At 41.3% G+C, this 23,465-nt stretch overlaps 1 protein-coding gene across 1 annotated transcript in view; it reads left to right on the forward strand.

The window, feature by feature from the left end:
• The window catches only part of DLG2 (discs large MAGUK scaffold protein 2), a 2,361,423-nt gene that overhangs the window by 1,122,997 nt on the left and 1,214,961 nt on the right, over window positions 1-23,465 (forward strand). Inside the window, exon 6 of the mRNA XM_069564820.1 lies at window positions 12,688-12,849. Within this exon, the coding sequence (XP_069420921.1) occupies window positions 12,688-12,849 (162 nt within the window). The remainder of the gene's footprint in view (window positions 1-12,687; window positions 12,850-23,465) is intronic.

Here is a 23,465-nt window from a genome sequence, read left to right on the forward strand (position 1 = left end):
GCTGCAAGCTGACAGCTGATTTGTAATTTAATTAACATCCTGGCTTGTCCTGCTCTTTGTGGCAAAAAGTAGGAATGTATTTCCTTTCATTAGGGAGTTTGTTTGAAAAAATTCAAATAGAGCACCTGGGAGTGCTTTTCATCCCTCACATCAGTCCCTTCACTTACATCCTGCTCCTGTCTTCAAAAAATTCCTCTTTCAAATGTCCTTTGGGTTAGCTGTATTGCCAGTCGTGGATCACTTCATTTTTTTTGAAGGATAGCTTCACTTGGGCAAGATCTGTGTGGAATCGGTCATCATTGAGCTTCAACCCACTTTTTTTATCTTTTATTTTTTATTTATTTTTTAATTGGAGGAAGATTACAATGTGGTATCGGCTTCTATACTACAGCAATGCAAACCATAATTGTACATATATCAACTCCTTCCCTTCCCTCCTCCCACCAACCCAGAGCATCAGGCTAGGGTCCTTGTGTTATACAGCAGCTATCTTATTTTAATGGTAATATATATACGTGGATGCTACTTTCTCTAACCCACTTTTATTAGCTCTTTGAGTAATGGATTTTGCAGAGAGGTTTGGCCGCAGACTACTATTTATTCAGTGAGTGTTGGTCGAGAACCTGCCACATAGCAGATACCAGAGGTGAGCAGTGAACCAAGCAGGCAGGGTGTCAGCCCCCATCAAGGTTTTGATTTAAAAGAGGAAGCAGACAGTAAGCAAATGATCACAGAAAGAAATGTAAATTTAAAATATGATGAGTTTTATGAAAAGTGAATACAGGTACCCTGAAATCCTGGTAAGCAGGGAGCGGTGAGATACACGGAGGGGAATTCCATAATCTAGCGGCCCCCAGCCTTTTAGGCACCAGAGACTGGTTTCATGCAAGATAATTTTTCCATGGACGGGTGGGGAAGGTGTGGTTTCAGGATGATTCAAGGGCATTGCATTTATTGTACACTTTATTTCTATTATTATTACATCAGCTCCACCTCAGCTCATTGGGCATTAGATCCCAGAGGCTGGGGACCCCTGCCCTAATCTGCTCAGAGTAGGAAATGGCAATCCACTCTAGTGTTCTTATCTGGGAAATTCCATGGACAGAGGAGCCTGGCAGGCTCTGCCTGGGAAACATGGGACCGCAAAGAGCTGGACACGACCAAGTGACTGAACACTGAAGTCAGGAGGCCTCCAGGAGGAAGTAAAGGGGGAAATTAGGTATTTCTGTCTTGCCCTTCCTCCTCCCGTTTTCAGTTCAGTTCAGGCAATCAGTTCAGTTCAGTTCAGTTCAGTCGCTCAGTCCAGTTCAGTCGCTCAGTCGTGTCCGACTCTTTGCGACCCCATGAATCGCAGCACGCCAGGCCTCCTTGTCCATCACCAACTCCCAGAGTCCACCCAAACCCATGTCCATCAAGTCGGTGATGCCATCCAGCCATCTCATCCTCTTTCATCCCCTTCTCCTCCTGCCCTCAATCTTTCCCAGCATCAGGGTCTTTTCCAATGAGTCAGCTCCTCCCATTTCGCTCCTCTCTAAATCCCCCTCCTCCAGATTTGCAGTGTCCATGCAACTGTTCTGGAAGAATAGGTTGGGATGGTGGACAGAAATGATGAAAAGGGGAAAGAGAACCCTGCTGCAGTCCAAATGCTAGAGACTGTATTAAAAAAAAAAAAAGACGCAAATATACATACTAACCTGCTCAAATGCATTAAACATTCTTTTATCTTCTCTCTTTTTTCTCTTTCTTCTGTCCGTGTTTTCCCTCCAGAAGGGAGGCAGTGAGTTCGAGAGAGGATGCCAAAGGCATGGTAATGAGGATGAGTCTTGGGTCACAGATTGGCTAGGACATCATGGAAGAAGGAAGAAACTGGAAAAGAGGGCTGGCTAGCTATATACCGCCCAAGTCCTGATGAATGAAGTCCCTTAAACAGCCATTTATTAAGCAAAATATTGTCCTCAAAATAAGATGGTGGAGGCAAGGCCTGGATAAGAAAGATAAACCTGGATAAGGCCTGTTTTGAAAGATAAACTTATACAGTCTTGAGAAGAAAGGAAAACCCTTTGTTTTCCTATAATTCATTTTTTGAGACTACTTTCCTCACTCTTTTTTTTTTTTTTTCTGTTTTCTGAGCTTCACTCACTTCTTTCTTAGAGGTTCATCACTCTTTGCAAGACTGTTATTTATATTTAACTTTCTAAGTGACTTCATGCGTCTCTGAAAATCAGTGCCTCTCTTGTACACATTTTTAAAGCTGAGAGACTTCTTCCAGTGGCAGTATGCAGTCAGCCAGGCCTATTGAGCACACACTATGTGTCCCTTGTTCTGGCCTGAGGCTCTGCAGGAGACAGATGGCAGAGGTTCCTGGCCTCAAAGAACATAGATTACAGAGGCCGAGTTAAGACCTGACACAAAGGATGCTATCGGTTGCTACATTAACAGAAGGCAGGAAACCAAGAGGTTTTGAGCATTTACTAAATGTCAGGCTTTGTGCAGGAAGCTGTAATCTTGCCCTAAGTTTGTAAGTGCTTTGCAGTGTTGCTGTCAGTCTTAAATGGGATACTTTGTATAACACTCTTTGAAAAGTGCACAACATTTATTAACTTTGAGTTGGACCATAAAGAAGACTGAGGGCTGAATAACTGATGCTTTTGAATTGTGCTGTTGGAGAAGACTCTTCAGAGTCCCTTGGACAGCAGGGAGATCCAACCAGTCCATCCTAAAGGAAATCAGCCCTGAATATTCAATGAAAGGACTGATGCTGAAGCTGAAGCTCCAGGATTCTGGCCCCTGATGCGAAGAGCCGACTCACTGGAAAAGACCTTGATGCCGGGAAAGATTGAGGGCAGGAGGAGAAAGAGGTGACAGAGGATAAGATGGTTGGATGGCATCACCAGCTCAATGGACATGAGTTTGAGCAAGCTCTGGGAGATAGTAAAGGATAGGGAAGCTTGGTGTGCTTCAGTTCATGGGGTCACAAAGAGTTGGGTATGTTTGCGTGACCAAACAACAAAGGCACTCTCGCACAATTCCCTTTCAAGAGCACACAAACATATTCTGGTTCTCACAGCATTTGACTTGTCTTTCGTCAGAACAGTGCCAGCTCCTGCAGCCAGGGGGAAGCAGAGCACTTTTTATTGCAGAAACAGCACTAGACTCGGGATTTTATTTATGAGGCCTTGAAAAATTTATGACTTCCCCCTCAGCTATTATACACCTTGCCCATGCAGTGTCATCTTCCAAACCTTGCAGAACCTCCCAGGGATGGACCAGGTGCTTGCAGGAACCTGCGTTGGAATCCTGGGAAACTCGGGATGGTTCTGACTCACACAGGCCTCAACAGAAGGCAGTGAGCAGAATTTGATCCAGTCGTGGCCATCCACATGGGAGGGCCCGGTGGCAGAATAAGAATGCCAGTATGAGCTCATGATGATTCAGCTGGGAGGGCTGTTTCAACAGGTTGATCATATTATTGCTCAGATGACTGAAGTCTACTTCAGTTGATGTCACATTCGTCGGTTTCTATATGTCTTACTATGGTCCACTGGAGATTGAGATGACTATGACTCTGATACTGAACACCGGTTCTTGGCCTTCCCTAATCAGCAGAAACTGACAAGAGGCCAGACCAGAAGTTCAGCCAAGGCTTCATCAGGGCTCTTGTGCCGGCTTCCCAGGTGGCACAGTGGTAAAAACCACCACCACCCCCCACCCCGCCAAGCAGAAGCCTCAAGTTCATTCCCTGGGTTGGGAAGATCCCCTGGAGTAGGAAATGGCAACCCACTCCAGAAAATTCCATGGACAGAGGAGCCTGGCGGGCTACAGTCCATTGGGTCACAGAGTCAGACGCGACTGGGCGACTGAGCCCAGGAGCAAAATCAAGTAACAGGTTTGCTTGTTCGCTCCCTCGATAGGGGCAATCTAGTTCCTTACATGTCATGAGGGTAGAATGTGTCCAGGGGTTGAGCTGAGGTGGTGGCTGAGATGGTTGGCCCACCCCTTTGTGGTGTTGAGTGCAGAGACGCAATGCCCTGCTTTTTTTCCAGACACCCAGTTTTTTGACTCCTAGCTCTTCAGAAATGGCAGTGGGTTTTTTTTGGTCTTTGTATCTTTTGCCCCATGCACACGGTTGTTTTGAGTCCCATATGGTCTTTGTATATTGTAGCTTGAGGACAGGTATGTCCAGGTGCAAGCTTTGCGACACTGCAGCAGAGGGTCCCAGGTCCCAGGCCTGTCTCAACTCCATCTCTGCTCAGAAGTGTTCATGGGCTAGTAGGAGAGACAGACACAGACAAGTCATTGTGGCTTAGAGCTGTTATTTAATAGTAGGAAACTGTGAAGAACCCTCAGTTCAGTTTGGTTTAGTAGCTCAGGTGTGTCCGACTCTTTGTGACCCCATGAACTGCAGCACGCCAGGCCTCCCTGTCCATCACCAACTCCCAAAGTTTACTCAAACTCATGTCCATTGATTAGGTGATGGCATCGAGCCATCTCATCCTCTATTGTCCCCTTCTCCTCCTGCCTTCAATATTTTCCAGCATCAGGATCTTTTCCAAGGAGTAAGTTCTTCTCTTTTCCAAGGAGTAAGTTCATCAGGTGACCAAAGTATTGGAGTTTCAGCTTCAGCATCAGTCCTTCCTATGAATATTCAGGACTGATCTCCTTTAGGGTGGACTGGTTGGATCTCCTTGCAGTCCAAGGGACTCTCAAGAGTCTTCTCCAACACCACAGTTCAAAAGCATCAGTTCTTCGGTGCTCAGCTTTCTTTATAGACCAACTCTCACGTCCATACATGACCACTGGAAAAACCATAGCTTTAACTAGATGGACCTTTGTTGGCAAAGTAATGTCTGTGCTTTTAAATATGCTGTCTAGGTTGGTTATAATTTTTCTTTCAAGGAGCGAGCATCTTTTAATTTCATGGCTGCAATCACCATCTGCAGTGATTTTGGAGCCCCCAAAATGAAGTCTGTCACTGTTTCCACTATCTCCCCGTCTATTTGCCATGAAGTGATGGGATCAGATGCCGTGATCTTAGTTTTCTGAATGTTGAGCCTCAAGCCAACTTTTTCACTCTCCTCTTTCACTTTCTTCAAGAGGCTGGGAGCCTAAAGAAAGAACATCCTTCCAACCTTAACAGTCGGTCAGAGAATGTTTCTAAGAGAGAATGACATTCACTCTGATTATCCAGGACCTGAAAAAATTTGCCTGAGAAAGGAATCCAGGGGTGGAAGTTAAATTTCAGAATAGGGAAGGGCATGGAATTCCAGAGATGAGGGGCAAAATGAGCTACAACAGGGAACATAAATTATTATTAGGGAAGAACATAAATTCTTCTCTGGCCTGAGCACTTCTGCCTAGTTCCCGTTGGAGCTAGGAGAGAACATAGAATCGGTTTACAAAAGTTCTGTTGTCCCAGAGGCCCCTCCAGTGGGCTGAGCTGAGGGGAGGAAAAGAAGAAGGCATGTCCATCAAAGCAGAGGCCTTCCTCAGTGACCCTCCTTTTAAAGGAAATGCAGAAACCCTCGTTGCCCAGTCTGGCATCAGTGACTAAGAGACAAGCCCTGGAATGAGAGAAGACTCAGAGTTGCCCAGAACATTAGTGCTGATTCTTTTTTTTTTTTTTTTTTAGTTGGCATATAGTTGCTTCATGGTGCCGTGTTAATTTCTGCTGTACAGCAAAGTGAATCAGCTGTATGCATACATGTATCTCCTCTTTTTTGGATTTCCTTCCCATTTAGGTCACCACAGAGCACTGAGCAGCATAAGCACCGCGCTGTACAGCAGGTTCTCATTAGTTACCTATTTTAGACACAGAGTGGTTATGTGCCAACCCCAGTCTCCCAGTTCATCCCACCCCCCTTTCCCCCTGTGGTGCCCATGTTTGTTCTCTATGTCTGTGTCTGTATTTCTCCTTTGCAAATATTGATAAGTTCATCTGTATGGAGCCAATTCTTAAATCAGGATTTGACCTCTTGCAGAATGGTTTAATCTCCCTTGTCAGATGACTCTTGAAGATTTCCTGATAGTTATATTTCCTGAAGATATAATTAGTCTCTTAAGATCTTTGAGTCCTAATTAGTTTAGAAGAATATTTAAGTGAAGTGCTCTAGCTCCAGAGTCAGACTTGTGTTTGAATCCTGGTTTGCTTGGTATATAAGCTTGGGAAAAAATGCCCATCTGACCAAGCCTGAGGCGATGGAAATTGTAACACCAATCTCCCAGATGTAATGATGTGTGTAAAGCATTTAGCATAGTTCCTGAAACATTAAAATGAAAATGAAAGTTGCTCAGTCGTGTCTGATTCTTTTTGACACCATAGACTGTGTAGTCCATGGAATTCTCCAGGCCAGAATACTGGAGTGGGTAGCCTTTCCCTTCTCCAGGGTGTCTTCCCATCCCAGGGATCGAACCCAGGTCTCCTGCATTGCAGATGAATTATTATTAATGGTTTTAATATTACCATTCATGTTAGAATTAGTATTTTTGTTAATAATGTTAATATTAATAGTAATTTTAGTAGTACAGAAAAACCTTTTTTTTGTTATAGCTGAAGTTAAATCTAAGCAGAGAGATTCTTCCAAACCATGTCAGAGTGATTCCTCTGGAGGCTGGTGTTTGAGTTAAACACGGCACCTCTCACTGATTCTTGTCATCTTTTGCTTAGTCATCTCTTGGAGAAACCTGGAAAAATAAAGGAGGAGGACCACTTGTCTGGTACCAGGAGGAGTATTGTTTAGGTCTCTTGTTCGGTCACTAAATCGTGCCTGACTCTTTGCAACCCCATGGACTGCAGCACACCTGGCTTCCCTGTCCTGCACTATCTCCCAGAGTTTACTCAAATTCATGTCCACTGAGTTGGTGATGCCACCCAAGCATCTCATCCTCTGTTGCTCCTTTATCCTCCTGTCTTCAATCTTTCCCAGCATCAGGGTCTTTTCCAGTGTCAATTCTTTGCATCAGGTGGCCAAAGTATTGGAGTTTCTGCTTCAGCATCAGTCCTTCCAATGAATATTCAGGGTTGATTTCCTTTAGGGTGGACTGGTTGGATCTCCTTGCAGTTCAAGGGACTCTCAAGAGTCTTCTGAAACACCACAGTTCAAAAGAATCGGTTCTTCAGTTCTCAGCTTTCTTTATAGTCCAATTGTCACATCCATACATGACTACTGGAAAAACCATAGCTTTGACTAGATGGACCTTTGTTGGCAAAGTAGCGTCTCTGCTTTTTAATATGCTGTCTAGGTTCGGTTCGGTTCAGTTCATTTCAGTCGCTCAGTCGTGTCTGACTCTTTGTGACCCCATGAATCACAGCACGCCAGACCTCCTGGTCCATTCTAGGTTAGTCATAGCTTTTCTTCCAAGGAGCAAGTGTCTTTTAATTTCATGGCTACAGTCACCATCTGCAGTGATTTTGGAGCCTGAGAAAATAAAGTCTCTCACTGTTTCCCCTGTTTCCCCAACTATTGCCATGAAGCGATGAGACCAGATCCCATGGTCTTAGTTTTCTGAATGTTGAGCCTCAAGCCAACTTTTTCACTCTCCTCTTTCACTTTCATCAAGAGGATCTTTAGTTCTTCTTTACTTTCTGCCATAAGAGTGGTATCGTCTGCATATCTGAGGTTATTGATATCTCTCCTGGCAATCTTGATTCCAGCTTGTGCTTCCTCCAGCCCACCATTTCTCATGATGTACTCTGCATATAAGTTAAATAAGCAGGGTGACAATATACAGCCTTGATGTACTCCTTTTCCTATTTGGAACCAGTCTGTTGTTCCATGTCCAGTTCTAACTGTTGCTTCTTGACCTGCATACATATTTTTCAGGAGGCAGGTAAGGTGGTCTGGTATTCCCATCCCTTTAAGAATTTTCCAGTTTGTTATGATCCACACAGTCAAAGGCTTTGGCATAGTCAATAAAGCAACAGTTTCTTTCTATTATCATTCTAGATCCTCTTTCATTCTGGAAAGCTTCAGAGCTGTTGATTACCCATTTCTCCATTTACACTCAGTAAAACTGTTTTTACTCAGTAATACAGTTGTGTACACAAAACTCAGTTTACACTCAGTAATACAGTTGTTATCACTGTGCATGTGACTTAGCTGCACATGTGTATTATTTACTTGGTAATTTGTAGCCTTCTCAAGGTCAAGAACTGGTTCACATTCAGTTTGGGTTCTTTGCATATATTACTGAAAGGAAAGATGTGGTGAGAGATATATAATGCTTAAGAATCTGATATCCTTTAAGATTGTGTCAGTCCAATGATGTGGTCTGTTTTTGCTTAAGCCTGAGTTGACAATGTTTCACAATGAAAGCGGTTGCATTCAAGAGCCAGAATTACTTGGTAGCTTGAGCAGGTTATACCCAATTCATCAATTTGTTTAATTGTCAGTCATAACTTTATTCACTAAATAGTTATTGAGCATGTGTGCCAGGCATTTGGTTAAAGGCCTGCAGATATGGGGATAAACTAGACCCAAATGGCCCCTCTTCTCACAGAACCTTATAGTGCAATGTAAAAACTCCAAATATACAGAATCATATAGCATGATAAAAGTTGTGGTTTGGGGAGTATAGGCAGCTATGGGAATACCCACAAAACCTCGGATTTGCATTTCATGAAAGCTTCTGAGAAAAGGTAATGTCAAGATTGAGTCCAGAGGATCAATGAATGTTAAGATGAACAGTTTTTACTGATAAAGCATTAATTGAGCATCAAGATTGAGTTTATAGTCTAATTTAAGCCTGTATCGCTCTTCAAATTGGGTCTTAATTTTATGGAAATAATTAAATAAGTTCTTTACAGTAACATGTAAGTTTAACCAAGTTTATTATCTCTCTGTGTCCTGATTTATTCCGCCAAACAATTCAGTGAGATGTACATTTTTATGAATGAAATCTTTCTGTATACCAGCTGAATCTTATTGCAAGAATCTTTGAGGAGCTTCTATAATCAGTTTAACTTTGCAAAATTTTACTTTTGGTGTTCTTGGATATTTAGGTTGTAGAACACAAGTCCTTCCTGGCTGTGATGAGTGACATGAATATGGCTTTACATATGTTAAAGTTTTTAAAGCTTAAACAATTCCTCAAAAAACTAAAAATGGAATTGCCGTATGATCTAGCAATTCTACTTCTGGGTATCTCTCCAAAATAATTGAAAGCATAGTTCCAAACATGTTTTTGTAAATGCATGTTCATAATAGCCTTGCCCACAATAGCCAAGAGGTTGGATCAATCAACAGCTCATCTACAGATGGATGAAGAAACAAAATGTGGTGTATACATACAATGGGATACTATTCAGCCTTGAAAAGAAGGAAATCCTGTCCTCTGCTACAACATGGAGGACACTTGAAGGCATTAAGAAGTAAACCCGTCATAAGAAGCAAACACCATGTGATTCCACTGATACAAGGTGGAATGGTCATAGAATAGTCAAATTTATATAAACAGAAAGTAGAATGGGGGTTGCCAGGGGCTGTAGGTGAGAAAATGCTGAGTTGTTTAATGAGTAAAGAGTTTTAATTTTGCAAGATGAAATCTGAAGATCAGGTATACATCAGTATGAATAAACTTAGTATTACTGAACTATACACATAAAAGGGGCTTCCCTAGTGGCTCAGATAATAGAGAATCTGCCTGCAATGCAAGAGACCCAGGTTGGATTCCTGAGTTGATAAGATCCCCTGGAGAAGGGAATGGCAACCCACTGCAGTATTCTTGCCTGGAAAATTCCATGGACAGAGGAGCCTGGCTGGCTACAGTTCGTGGGATCGCAGAGTCAGACACAACTGAGCGAGTAACACACTTTCATATGCTTAAAACAGTTCAGATGGTAAATTTTATGTGTATTTAACAATTTTTTTAAAAATCCTTTAAAACTGAAGGTAATGATATGTTTATGTTTATTCCATAGTCCTGTGGTAAGAGTGGTGAGATACAAGAGTTCAGCACTAGTGGGGACTCAGCTCATGTAGTGGTGTTGGGGGTCACTTTTCATGAGGAAAGGAAGCTTGAGCTCTGTCACATGGTCAGTGGGAGTCCCTGAGGTGTTTTAAAGAGAAAGACTCTGTCACTGTAAGATTCAGAAAGCCAGCCCCTTGGCATATGTACAGAGGTCATCCTTAACCGTTTGGGCACAGGGCCCAGTTTTGTGGAAGACATTTTTTCACTGGGCTGGGCTGGGGCGGGGAAGGTTTCAGGATGATTCAAGCACGTGACCTGATTATCCTGCCTCTGATCTGGCAGGAGGTGGCGCTCAGGCAGTAACACAAGCGATGGGGGGCAGCCGCAAACACAGATGAAGCTTCACGTGCTCGCAGGCCGCTCACTTCTGTTGTGCAACCCCGTTTCCAACAGTCCATAAGACTGCTATTTGTTCGTGGCCTGAGGGTTGGGGACCCCTGTGGCCAGGATGTATGGGAAAGGGGCAACCTCAGCAGCAGTCTGTCCAGTCCAGAGTCTGTTGCTGTGGTCCAGCTGAGAGCTGCAAACCCGAACGTGGGCAGTGGTTAACGGAGGTGGTGGGAGATGAGGACCGAGTAGGCTCAAGAGCTATCTGAGACAGTAATGGGGTAAACTCAGTGATTTATTGAACTGGCAGATGGCAGGGGGTGAAGGAGAGGATGGCGATTCACTGACTCCTACTTTTCTGGCTCGGGGGATCGCAGAGATGGCAGCGCCTCCCAGAGAGAGAACTGAAGAGGGGGGAGGAGTCGTGGAGGGGCTGTAGGCTGAAAGCCAGAGATGCTAAACTGGGCATGTGTGTGACATTATTCCACTTCCAGCAAACACCACATAACTGATCCAGAATGAATATTAAGCTTGATTCATGTTTCTAAGTCAGATGACCTTCCCAAATTATTCATAGAGTTGGGAAGATAAAAGTATGGTATTTTGTAATGCACAGGAATGTTCTAGCCTCATTTTGTTGTCTATCCTCCATAGAGTGCTTTTTTTTTTTTTTTTTTTAACCAAGCTGCTGTAGGCTTGGATTTCATCTCCTTTTGGGAATGGGGGCGGGGGGAGCTTTATGAGAGTAGAAAAAGGATTCAGATTCCAATTATCTGGACAGGGTCCCGGCTCTCATGACCAGTATGTAGGGGGTCCTGGACAAGTCTCTTAACCTCTCTAAATGTCAGTTCTCTCATAAGTAAAATGCAGCATCATAGATAAGAAGAATTGCAGTGAAAGAAATAAATGAGAGTCCTTTGCAAACGGGTTCATGATATTGTCAGCTGTAATTTTTGTTTTGAAACTGATATTAAGCTTGGAACACTGTGGAAAGCCTCCCTGGAAAATAAAAGTAATGATGATCAACTTCTGAGTAAGAATGGACTCCAGATTGAATTGCCAACCCTGAGTGGTTCCTCTTGTTACTGTCAGTTTATGAGTCAGCTGGAGAGCTGATGTTTAAGAAATCATATTTTTCACCTAAAAATGAGAGAAACATAAGCATGATTTTGTAAGAAAATGTGTTGTTTGTAACCTGCTGTCAGTGATGATGATAAAGGGGTACTGGGAAGTGGTAGGCATTACAGGTAGACCTGTTGTGTTCTGTCAATGTTTGGGCCTCTGCCCCTGATGACCCCTTTGCCATTCACAGGGAAGAAAGGAAGAACAAGGCAAACTCACATTTCATTAGCTGGCTTGCAGTGGGATGTAGAGTGTCCCTTTTTTCTTTCCCAAGTAGACTAATAGCCATGAAACAATGAGACTCTAACAGTGGGGTAGGTCTGAAGGAAATGGGGTGAGAAGCAGAGAGAGAAGGAAGAATGGGACACCCAGGCCAAGGCTGGAGATGGAGATTGACCCATGGCCGTGCCTACCCTCCACAGAGCATGCCTTGCCCTGGCCCTCTTCTCTCTCTGCCAGCTTCCTTTGGTGTGCTTGGAAGACCCAGAGGAGGGCCTTACTTTTGATAGTGGATGCTCTTACTATTACAGGCATGTGGAAGGAAGATGACAAAGAGCAAAAGGGACCAAGAAAGAAGAAACTATTATCTCTTTCCCCTCAGGGAATCTTCTCAATATGATACAGGCAGATTTTTTTTTCCCCTTAATTTTTAAGTTCTTTAAATGAAAGCTCTATCTTTAGAAATTGTGAACCTTTGTCCTAGAGTCTAACTAACCCGAATCAACACTCCTCCACTTTGGATATGAAAGGAAGAAAATATTCTTTCTTTGGAGGCCAATACCAGCAATGCAGGTGGCAGAAATTTTCCCTTATTTCCTAGAAAACTTACAACTTTCATGCTTTCTGAATCAAAATTAGATTCCCCAACTGGTTGCATCAGAATTCTGTCTTCTTGCTCTGCACTTTTTTTTTTTTTAATTTTCCATCCTTGACCTAAAATTTTTAGCACGTATTTAGCTATTCTGATCCTTTGGAGGGATACCTCCTCACCTATGTGTCATTTGTTATCATGCTTCTATGTTTTATAAAGAGAGATAGTACACTATAGGCAAAGACAAGTCATCAGCATTGGTTGGCACTGATGGTTGGTTCAACGTGGCTTGCCGTTGACCTAGGTTATGTGTCCACCCAAAGGGACTGCAGCAAAGCCTGTTGGGTGACGTCAGCAATAGATGTGCGCTGTGCCCTGTAAATGAAGTGAGAACGTGAAGTTCAGAACGGTACCCTTGGCAAACACTCATGCTTTTTTTCCTTTTTTGTCTTTTCTCCTAGAAGTATCGCTATCAAGATGAGGACGCTCCACACGATCATTCCTTACCTCGACTGACCCACGAAGTGAGAGGCCCTGAACTGGTGCACGTGTCAGAAAAGAACCTGTCTCAGATAGAAAATGTCCATGGATACGTCCTGCAGTCTCACATCTCTCCTCTGAAGGTCAGTTCTATTGCTCTTAGAGCTGGCGGCAGGGGATGGTGTGCATTTGCTAAGGGAGATGTCTGCTGGCTTAAGTGGGGCTCTTTTAAAACCCTACAGTGGGACCTGGTTGCCAAAGGGTCTTTCTGTGGTTTGGAGGTTTACCTGGAATTCCTGACAGGTGACCGGACAGTTACTCTTACTGTTATCTGTTTACGTGTCTGGAAAATCCTTTTAGCTTCTGCAAATGGGCTAAGGAGAGACCAAACACTGACAAACTGAATGGGAAAATACACTGATCCGTGTATTTGCAGAGCCCACAAGGACATCAAGATTTCATTCAAATTGTGTTTCTCCCTCTCTTTGCTTGGCTCCAGATAAATATAACATGATGACACCTAGTAATTGCCTCACCTTGTAGACTAAAAAAGAAGCTGTGAGTTGGTTCATCAACAGCTCTATTTTATAATTCTTTCTCTTTGGTGTCATACTTTTCCAATGCTTTCTACATTTTTTTTTCTTAGATTTAAAACAATTTTTTGGTAAGTGCTATTTTGACAGGAAAGGACAATGAAATGAGCGTTAAGAAATTTCTGTGTTCCTTGGTTGCAGTTTACTGTGTCATTTGCTTTGCTGATGCTATGGGATTTTGTGTCTTGGGTGAAAGCTTATAAATGTTGATTAAAGTCAATTAAAGGGAAAGTAGAACTAGAGTCAATGATGTAATAGGAGCGAACTTAAGTGTAAAACAAAACAAACCAAAAAAACTACCAAATAGCTCCTTGATCTTGCTAAAAACTTTTCATTTTGTTAGCTAAAACATTCACTTCACTGGCACTTTCATACAGCTGTGTTGCAATAGAAAATGTACCATGAAGGTTTCCCTGATGTCTTCTGGGATCTTATTATACCTTCCAAAACATCAGAGAAAGTCTGTATTATGTTTAATATAGTTCCAAAATTTGGTGCATTTTAAGTACTTTGGCAGCCTAAACCTGCATTATTAAATGAACTAGTTCTGGTTACCACACATTAATTAGAATATTAGGCTAATTATCACATTCCAGTCAATATTTAATATTTTGCTGTTGAAACTCATTGTTCATTTCTTCCCAGAAAGAAAAGAACTCTTTTCCAAAGAGTTTTCTTTGGAAATCACTGATGGATGGGAATAGGTTTGGTCAGCCAGGAGAAGAGGAGATAAAAGCATAGAGCACAGAGAGTTGCCTTCTCCTACTTAGGGCTGTCATGTAGGAATCATGATATTGGTGGGCGTAAGCGCAACCACTGTGTATAATTAATAGGAATGTATATTTGGGATCAGTGTAAGACCACAACTTATGTCAATTAGTGCTACCTCCAAAAAATACTGTTTTGTAAATTAGGAGTTGCCTGTCACTACCACTCCAGTGTTCTTGCCTGGAGAATCCCAGGGACGGCGGAGCCTGGTGGGCTGCCCGTCTATGGGGTTGCACAGAGTCGGATACGACTGAAGCGACTTAGCAGCAGCACCAGAAGCCTTCCAGGCTCGTCTGACGACCTAGAGGTGATACAGAGAAAAGGACTCCTTCTTCAGCAGGAGAGCACACTGAGTTGTCTCTAAGGGTTTGGTCTATCTGTAGAAATCAGTGATTTCACTCCAGGGTCAGATGAATCCCTTTCTGCTTTAAGCATCTTTCATCTTTGCTGCAACAACAACAAAAAATTGCTCATCCTGAATCAGTACTGACCAGTGTAAACTGAAAAAGGGCAAAGCTGGGAGGCTGGGCTGCACAGAGAAGAGTTGCGCTTCAGATGTTTTTCTAACTGGATGAAGGAATCCCTGTAAGAACCTCCATGAAGCCTCCCCTCCTGTTAGTCCTCCCAACTTGCCTTTTCCCTCTTCCTACCAGGTCCTTTTTTAATCAGCTCTAGAGCAGAGTTCCCAATGGCTTTAAGATGAGAAGGATGATGGAGGCTAGTCTAAAGCTAATCTGGCAACAGTAAAAATAATATGAACAAAATAATAAAAAGACTATCAGATCTTCATTTTGTATGTTACAGGTTCAGCATATACGTGATAATCTAATTACTGAACATCTGCAGTTTGGGGGATTATACTGTGTATAATGCTGCGTCATGCCTCATTTGGTAAATGTCTATTCAAGCTGAAGGCAACTTTGTTTTTTTCTGAAGATCATCTCTCAGATATAAAGGAATCTTTCCTCTCTCCCCTTTATGTCTTGACTCCAGGAATCTCAGAGTTCAGTGTCTTCCACTTCGGTTGTTTTCTTCAGGTTTATTTTGTTTCAGCTGCTCCCTCCTGTCTTTTTTCTTACTATGTTCTTTATTTATTTTTCTGGTGTTTGTGGTTTTACTGTAGTGGTGTCTTTTGTTGAAGGGTTCTCACATCAGGTTTTAAAGTAGCCACCTGTGAATAATAAATCTCTGATACGAAACATCAAGGTTAGAATAGGCTTTTTCTCGTTTTTGGAATTACCAGCTAAGCAGTGTGGCCCCCCGGTGTATTGTAAAGAGAACGGAAAGGTGGCCTCGTCCAGGGCTTCTGCACCCTGCCTGCCAGTTAGCTATTTTGGGGCCAGGAGGCTTCCGTCATGACCCTCTAGAGTGTTGTTTGTTCTGAACAAGATATACTATTAGATTGTCTTAATGAAGAGCCTGTGTACCTTTCTTCTATCGGCAACAGTGATAGAAATATATGGGCACAATCTTTCCACAAAAGAAAACAGCCCAGCGTGTTGCGTTTGCCAGTCACGGTGTATACACTGCCATTGTGGCTGATTTCAGGTTACCAACCTGAAGCCGCTGAATGCACTTACAAAGACGGGCGCGTGAGGTTCTCATGAGACAGGACGAGCTGGCCCCAGCCTGGCCCTGCGTGATCAGACGCAAGCGCACGTGCTTTCAGTCACAAAAAACACATTTCCTAATCAAGCCGTTAAGAGGTTATTATATTATCACAGTTCAAGTGTTTGGAAAACCTGCCCTGATTAAAACCTGATGTGTTATTTTCTCATAAAGGAAGCCTATTAGAGTCAGAGATGTGCTAAGAGGGTACAAATTCTCCATTAGACCTGGCACAGTTTCAGCCTTGTCCCTTCTTTGATCTGTCTGGTGCTCTTGGGTCAAGCACTAAAAGGGGGAAGAGTGAGGAGACAAAACACACAGTGAGATGCCTCCCCTGCATCCTACTTAGAAGGCAGTGTGGGGACTTCCCTCTGGTGGCCCAGTGATGAAGACTCCACCTTCCAGTGCAGGGATTGCAGGTTCGGTGCCCGGTCGGGGAACTAAGATCCCACGTGCCTTGTGACCAAGCAGAAACAAAGTTCTGACAATTTCAGTAAAGAGTTTTAAATTGGTCAAAATAAACCTTAAATAAATCCTAAAAAAGATTTCTTTTTCAATAAAAATAATATCAAAATATTATAATCAAAATGAATCTTAAAAAAATATAGACAGCAATGTGGTTCTCTAGTATTAATTAGGAATTTACATAAGGCATGCCTGAACAGAGTGTGAGATTGCTGGAGGACAGTTTAAATGTCATGTTTAGTGGGCTCCCAACGGTTGGCTGAGTAATCTGCCTGTTACAGGTTTGACAGTCTTTTCTCCCATTGCCGCGTAGTGCCTGAAACCTCGGTTCTAAGATTCATCTGCCTTTGGAGCACCCCCGCTGCTTGGCGGATAGATGGATTGCTTAGCCTGTTTTCATTAGAGCACCTCAGCCAGTGTGAAGTATGGGGTTGGAAGGAGAAATGCAATTTAGCAGTGAATTGGATAGAATTTGTTTTCTTGGCCTCCAGATGGGGATGTGTTCTCTTCAGATGCTACCTTAGAATCCTCTAGGAAAGAAACAGGCCTATAATAAACCGTGAGCATTTTCTTTTCAGTTTAGATAAGCTCATTAAATAGTAACTGAGTGTCTACTATGGGTGTCATAATAGGTGATGGAGACACAAAAGACAGTAAATTGTGGTTTTAAATATGCCTGTGGCTCTCCGAGGGAATCTGAGTTCTAATTATGTATTGCTCATCCTTACTCTGCAATAGGAATTCAAATTCCTGAATCTTAGGTACTATGAGACCCCAGGCATCTATCAGAGTACTCTTTACAGAGTATCTGTTAGCTCTCTATCTCAGGTTCTTCCTCTGTAAAATGAAGGTGATAATAATATTTATCTCATAGCTTGTTTATACTAATTAAATAAAATGACGCATGTAAACTGCTTAATAAGTGGCTGGCACATAGTAAACACAACAAACGTTGTTTCTGACTTTGTTTGTTATCATCAATCTGCTACCATGGCAAATATCTTATAATCATTTATTTTATTTGTCTCATTTGACCTCAGTGAGGCAGTGTACCTGATTTTAAAATTCCAAAGTTCCCTTTCAGTCATAGAACTAGTGAATAGGACTGTCCTCATCAGTGTCTCGGATCTTTCTGGCTCCAAAATCACCCCTGTGCTACATTACCTTCCCCTAAACTGTTCTGCTCTTTCAAAGAGATCTTAGTTAGGGGCAGAAGCTCTATACAGTCAGCAACAATAAGACTGGGAGCTGACTGTGGCTCAGATCATGAACTCCTTATTGCCAAATTCAGACTTAAAGAAAGTGGAGAAAACCACTAGACCATTCAGGTATGACCTAAATCAAATCCCTTATGATTATACAGTGGAAGTGAGAAATAGATTTATGGGACTAGATCTGATAGACATAGTGCCTGATGAACTATGGATGGAGGTTCATGACATCGCACAGGAGACAGCAATCAAGACCATTCCCAATAAAAAGAAATGCAAAAATGCAAAATGGCTGTCTGAGGAGGCCTTACAAATAGCTGTGAAAAGAAGAGAAGCAAAAAGCAAAGGAGAAAAAGGAAGATACACCCATTTGAATGCAGAGTTTGAAAGAATAGCAAGGAGAGATAAGAAAGCTTCCTCAGCAATCAGTGCAAAGAAATAGAGGAAAACAATAGAATAGGAAAGACTAGAGATCTCTTCAAGAAAATTAGAGATACCAAGGGAATATTTCATGGAAAGATGGGCTCAATAAAGGACAGAAATGGTATGGAATTCCAATTATCAGTCACCAATTTCTGTTTCTTTTTCTGCTGTTTTATTCAATGCCTCCCTTAGGAACAAAGAAGCTGGAGGGATAAAAGGTGAAGAAATCAGAAAGAGTTAACTGAATGGTTCTATATAAGATGGTTTTGCAGTCTCTTGAGTAGTATATGTTTAAAGCTTATTCTTTCAAAAAAAAATAATAATAAAGAGATCTTAGGGTCAAATTGTCTTTCGTTGGCTGTAGGTGTGTAAAATTTGAAGGTCTTCCCCCCCCCCCCATATAGCCTTATTCTTAAAAGTTAAGCAGATACAAAATATAAGTGAATTTGTAAGAAACTTACTTTCCTGAATGAGGACAGGGAAGAGTGTTGATAGATGGGAACATGAAGAGAAAAGAGAAGGGAAAGAAGTTCTATCTTTAACACATTTCTATCTACCCAGTAGTAAACTCCCAAGGAACTATGTTCCTCTTCCAAGACAAGAGCTCGTTATTTGGGGCTAGTTCCCTTTTGAAGAATCTCTTGAGATTGTAAAAATTTGTTTCTCAGCAAGAGAGACACACTGCATTTTGAGCAACTGGAGAGTTTTCTGCATTGAGAAACAGTCCTCACAGTATGTGTGTGTCATCGAAAAACCCAAGACATCCATCCACACCACAACCCTCACGCTTTATCCTTCCCAAGACCTGGCAAGATCTATTTCTGTCCTTTTTGTTCAGTTATTCATCTTTTAAAATGTTCATCCTATATGTGTTGGATTTCATAAACTCTCTTACAATTTTCAGAAATGAGCATTGTACAAGTTACAGATTCAAACATTGATCAATAAATAAATAAATAAATAAATAAATAAAGCTACTCACATTACCATATTTGTTTGATCAGAAATTTAACTAATTATTTTAATCCTATTGTTATTTATAACTGTTAGTTTTGTTTTAATAAATTTACTGTCAATGTTATCATCATTATATGAATGCCTTCAAGGTCAATCTGTATTGGTTTTATTCATCATTATATTCTCAGACCTTCAACAAATACTTGTTAAATTATTTGTCATTGGCAGTAAGAACAGTTGACTTCTGGGGGATTGGTGCCATTGATATTTAAATGAGCAAGAAATGAAGGCACACACTTCTTATTTTTCTCCATCTGTTGTCCCCTTGCCTAATCATCATGGATACAGCATTTCATCAATTTTAAACCTATTTCCTCATATATTACGTACCTGAAATCTGAGTGTGTCCTAAAATCAATGATATCTTGCAATTAAAATTGGCAGCATCTCCTAAGGTACCCCAAAAGTTGGTACATCTTATAGTCAAAGCCATCAGTGATTATTTACAGGGGAGATTAAAGCTATTTTTTAATAGATTTGTATAGATTGCTTTAATCAGATAAACATGCTTTTCTGTCTTCTGATTCTCATTGAGACCAGATTAATGATTCTCAGAAGATTTAATGGAAAGTGAGAATATGAGAAGTTAGGATAGACTCTTACACTCTTGAACAAATGGGCATTTGTTAAATGTATATGGGAAAACAATGGGGAATCTGGGGGAAGGGTAAATTTGGGGAAATTATAGGGAGTGATTGCTCACAAATGAAGAAACCAATATACAGAAATGAAGGCAGAAAAGATAAAGTGTACTTTGTTCCAAAAACTATTTTCTTACCAGAGTTGCCAGAGCCTACTTATAGGAAAGTATGTTTTAGCCACAGTAATAAATTATCTTTCTCCATGAAGTCTTTCCTATTAACTCTTGCCTGGCTCCACTTGGTTATAACATCCTGTAACGCAAGGAGTTTGCATAATTAGCTTTTTTATCTATACCTTATTCTATTAATCTAAATAATTTTTGTGGAATCAGGTATTGTCTTTTCCTTTAGATATTCCATTTATCTTGCTCCTAATAAATGTATAAGCTCCTGTGAACTGGACCACATCTTATTTTTGTTTTTATTTTTCCTCTTTCTCCCTCATTGACAACTACGGTGAAACTAAGCCAGCATTTCCCAAAGTATTTCCAGTGGGATTTTGTCAGCATTATAAGGAAAATAAAGGGATGAATGCTGAAAACATTTGAGAGGTTAGATGCAGTAACTTTATTGAAGAATTTCTCAGTTATTAGTAAGATATTATGCAGTATAAACTTCTAAGATGGGGACATGGTTAATACACTATTTTCCAAACATGTTTGGTCATGGGACCCTTTCTTCCAAATAAAATTTTTTGTTTGGATATGTACACTTCTGAAAATACTATTAACGTAATAGATACATAGACGATGGCTAATACAACCAACAGAAAAGTTTAACATAAAAATTCACCCTGGCCTTAGAATCAGACTCAATCAGATCAAATGCCTGGTCCTCTAAGTATTAGGAGTGTGAGCTCTCTCAAGTGTTTTAACTGCCTTAAGCCTCAGTTTCTTTACTTTGTAAAATAATGGGACTCATCGATGTTTCTTTGAGTTTTGAACTCTACAAAGAGCTCAGTGTGACACATAAGAAATATGCAAAAATGGTAGCTATCCTTACTACTGTGATGTTTTGATATTAGTATGTAATAGTATTATTCTAATATTCTAAAGGAAAAACTTTGAAGTTTCTTATGGAATTTTTTTTCATTATAATCTCTTATTGGTTTCCAAATGTCTGAGTGTTCTCACCTTCCTCTTTTTATCCACATCTACTATCCCAGTCCAGGTTTTCATTGCTTCCAGGCAGAAATTAGTGTGGTTATTGTAAACCATCATGGGCTTTGGAGCCAAAAAATAGATTTTTGAATCCTGACTCTGCAATTTCTGGCAGGGTAACCTAGGAAAACCATCTAGCATTTCTGAAGTGCAGTTAAGTTTAATATGAACAGAACCTCTTATGAATATTGATTGATTCATTTACTTATTCATTCATTTATACAGTAAAATCTCTTCGACTATCTTCTGTATATGGGAGTTATGTTATTCCCTGAGGAAACAAAGAGCAATATGCCTTTGAGTTCCTTACATGCAGTAGATAGGTTTATGAACTTGGAGATGTATGCATACAACCTGTCATGCTGTGTGCAATGAAGGAGCAAAGGAGAGGAAAATTCTCCCAAGACCTAGAGACATGCTTTCATTTTTTTCTGAGCTGGAGATCTGGGGACAAGTGTGGTCAGAGAAAGTATTAGATGGGAGGTTATTTTTGACTTAAGGAAGTTGGAGATAAAGCAGATTGATCAAGGTTGTCCTAGATTCTAGCAGTTGCGTATCAGTATGGAGAATTCTAGAAATGGCAGGCCATTTTTATTTGTAACTGAGTTGGGCAGAGAGATGGATGTAAGGACTAAGAAGGTATACAGAAGTGGGTCCAAAGCATGTCTTCAAACAAGGGAGATGGATGGGAACAGGTAATGAAGGGCCTGCTGTGGAGACTGGACTTCACCTTGTAGGTAATGAGGAATGACTATGCAATTTAAAAAGAGGAGACTCCTAGTCAGAGTTGCAAATGAGACCATTAGTCATGTCATGCAGCAGAGCGGAGGAAAAACAAGAAAAAGGTGTATTGCAATCAAGGACATCAGGCAAAATGCAACAGGTAGACACGCTCTGAGATACAGCAGAGACACTGGGGATGGAGGATGGAATGAACTAGAAAGATTATTGAGGAAAAGATACCCTCAGGAACTTGAGGCCCATTGAATATAGACAATAGAGGAGAGAAAGAAATGGACGTAAATTCACACTTTTTTTTTTTAATTTGACCAATTGCATAGGGGAAGTATCATGGCAGGTAATCAAGAATGCCAGAGGAAGGATAGATTTAAGGGTGAGGTGCAGAGATTCTGAGGTTAGATCTGAATAATTGAGTTTGAGCTATATACGTTACACTCAAGTAGAAGGGCTTAACAGGCAGTTTGAAATAAAGATCTGGGAATTTAGATAGATCTTATTGAGAAATGAAGACTTAGGCATCTTCTGTATAGTTGAGGTGGTATGGATGGGACTGCTTAGCAAAGGGGGAGGAGGATGCTGGGGACCGAATCTCAGGAAACAGTACTACCGTGTTAGGGGTCTTATGGACAGAGAAAACCACTGAAGAGACCATGAAGCAGTGAGTAATTTATCACAATGTTTAAGCATTAGTGGGCTTCCCAGGTGGTGCTATGGTAAAGAACCCTCCTGTCGATGCAGGAGACATCAAAGAAGCAGGCCTGATCCCTGGGTTGCAAAGATCCCCTAGAGGCAGGCATGGCAACCCACTCCAGTATTCTTTCCTGGAGAATCTCATGGACAAGCCTTAGTTGTCTAATGTTTCTATGTTTTAAACTGAATTATACATTTCTCATTGATGAGGATCATATCTTATAACTGAAAAATACATGGCTCATCTATAGTGCCTAGAATCGAGTCGTCCAAACATTAAATGCCTTTTTAATACTTGTTACTATTCTTCAGTCACTAAGTCAAGTCCTACTGTTTGCAACCCCACGGACTACAGTTTGCCAGGCCTCCCTGTCCTTCACTATCACCTGGAGTTTGCTCAAACTCGTGTCCATTGAATCTGTGATGCCATCCAACCATCTCATTCTCTGTCATCCCCTTCTCCTCCTGCCTTCAATCTTTCCCAGGATCAGGGTCTTTTCCAATGAGTCAGCTCTTCACATCAGGTGACCAAAGTATTGAAGCTTTAGCTTCAGCATCAGAGTTTCCAGTGAATATTCAGGGTTGATTTCCTTTAGGATTGACTGGTTAATGCTTGTTGTGCATGTATGAATGCTAAGTTGCTTTAGTCGTGTCTGACTCTGTGACCCTTTGGACTGTAGCTAGCCAAGCTCCTCTGTCTGTGGGTTCTCCAGGTAAGAATACTGGAGTGGGTTATCTTGCCCTCCTCCAGGGGATCTTCCCAACTCAGGGATTGAACCCAGGGATCAAACCTGCATCTCTTATGGTCTCCTGTATTGGCAGGCGTGTTCTTTAACTTTAGCACCACCTTAATTGGCCACTGATTTTAGTAAGAAAGAACACGAGAGAAGGGGAGAGAGAAAGAAAGAAAGGGCGAGGGAGGAAAGGAAGGAGGAAGGAAAGAAGCTTATGAAATATATTGACTCTAACAGTCATGGATTCCTGGTCATCAGCTGAAAATTATGTATTTGTTTTCCTTTCTAGCCACAGTGCTTTTATTAATGTTACTAGTTAGTAAACTAAGCTGATTTTGCTATTTTAGAAAATTAGTAAATTTTCAAAAATGTAAACCTTGTTCATTTCTGTCTCTCTCCACTAGATGGTATAAGCAGCTGACCTGATGGTTCAGAAAGCATCTGGTCTTGGGGAAAAAAGAACAGTTTTGTGAGGCTAAATTGAGAAGCACTTAGTTAATAAAAGCCTAAGAATGGTTTGGCAGAGATTTACATATCTGTGAAAAATGCATTTTGTTCCAGGCCCAGAACCTTGGCGAGAGGAAATGTGAGTGAAATATGGCCTTGACAGACATATACTGAATCCAGGCACAAACGCTCCTGATCAAAACTCTAAGCGAATGAAACATTTCTTGCTTCAGTTATCATTAGTTGGGAAGTGTACCAATA

Source organism: Ovis canadensis, chromosome 21 (genome assembly GCF_042477335.2).
Source record: "Ovis canadensis isolate MfBH-ARS-UI-01 breed Bighorn chromosome 21, ARS-UI_OviCan_v2, whole genome shotgun sequence".
Lineage (NCBI taxonomy): Eukaryota > Metazoa > Chordata > Mammalia > Artiodactyla > Bovidae > Ovis > Ovis canadensis.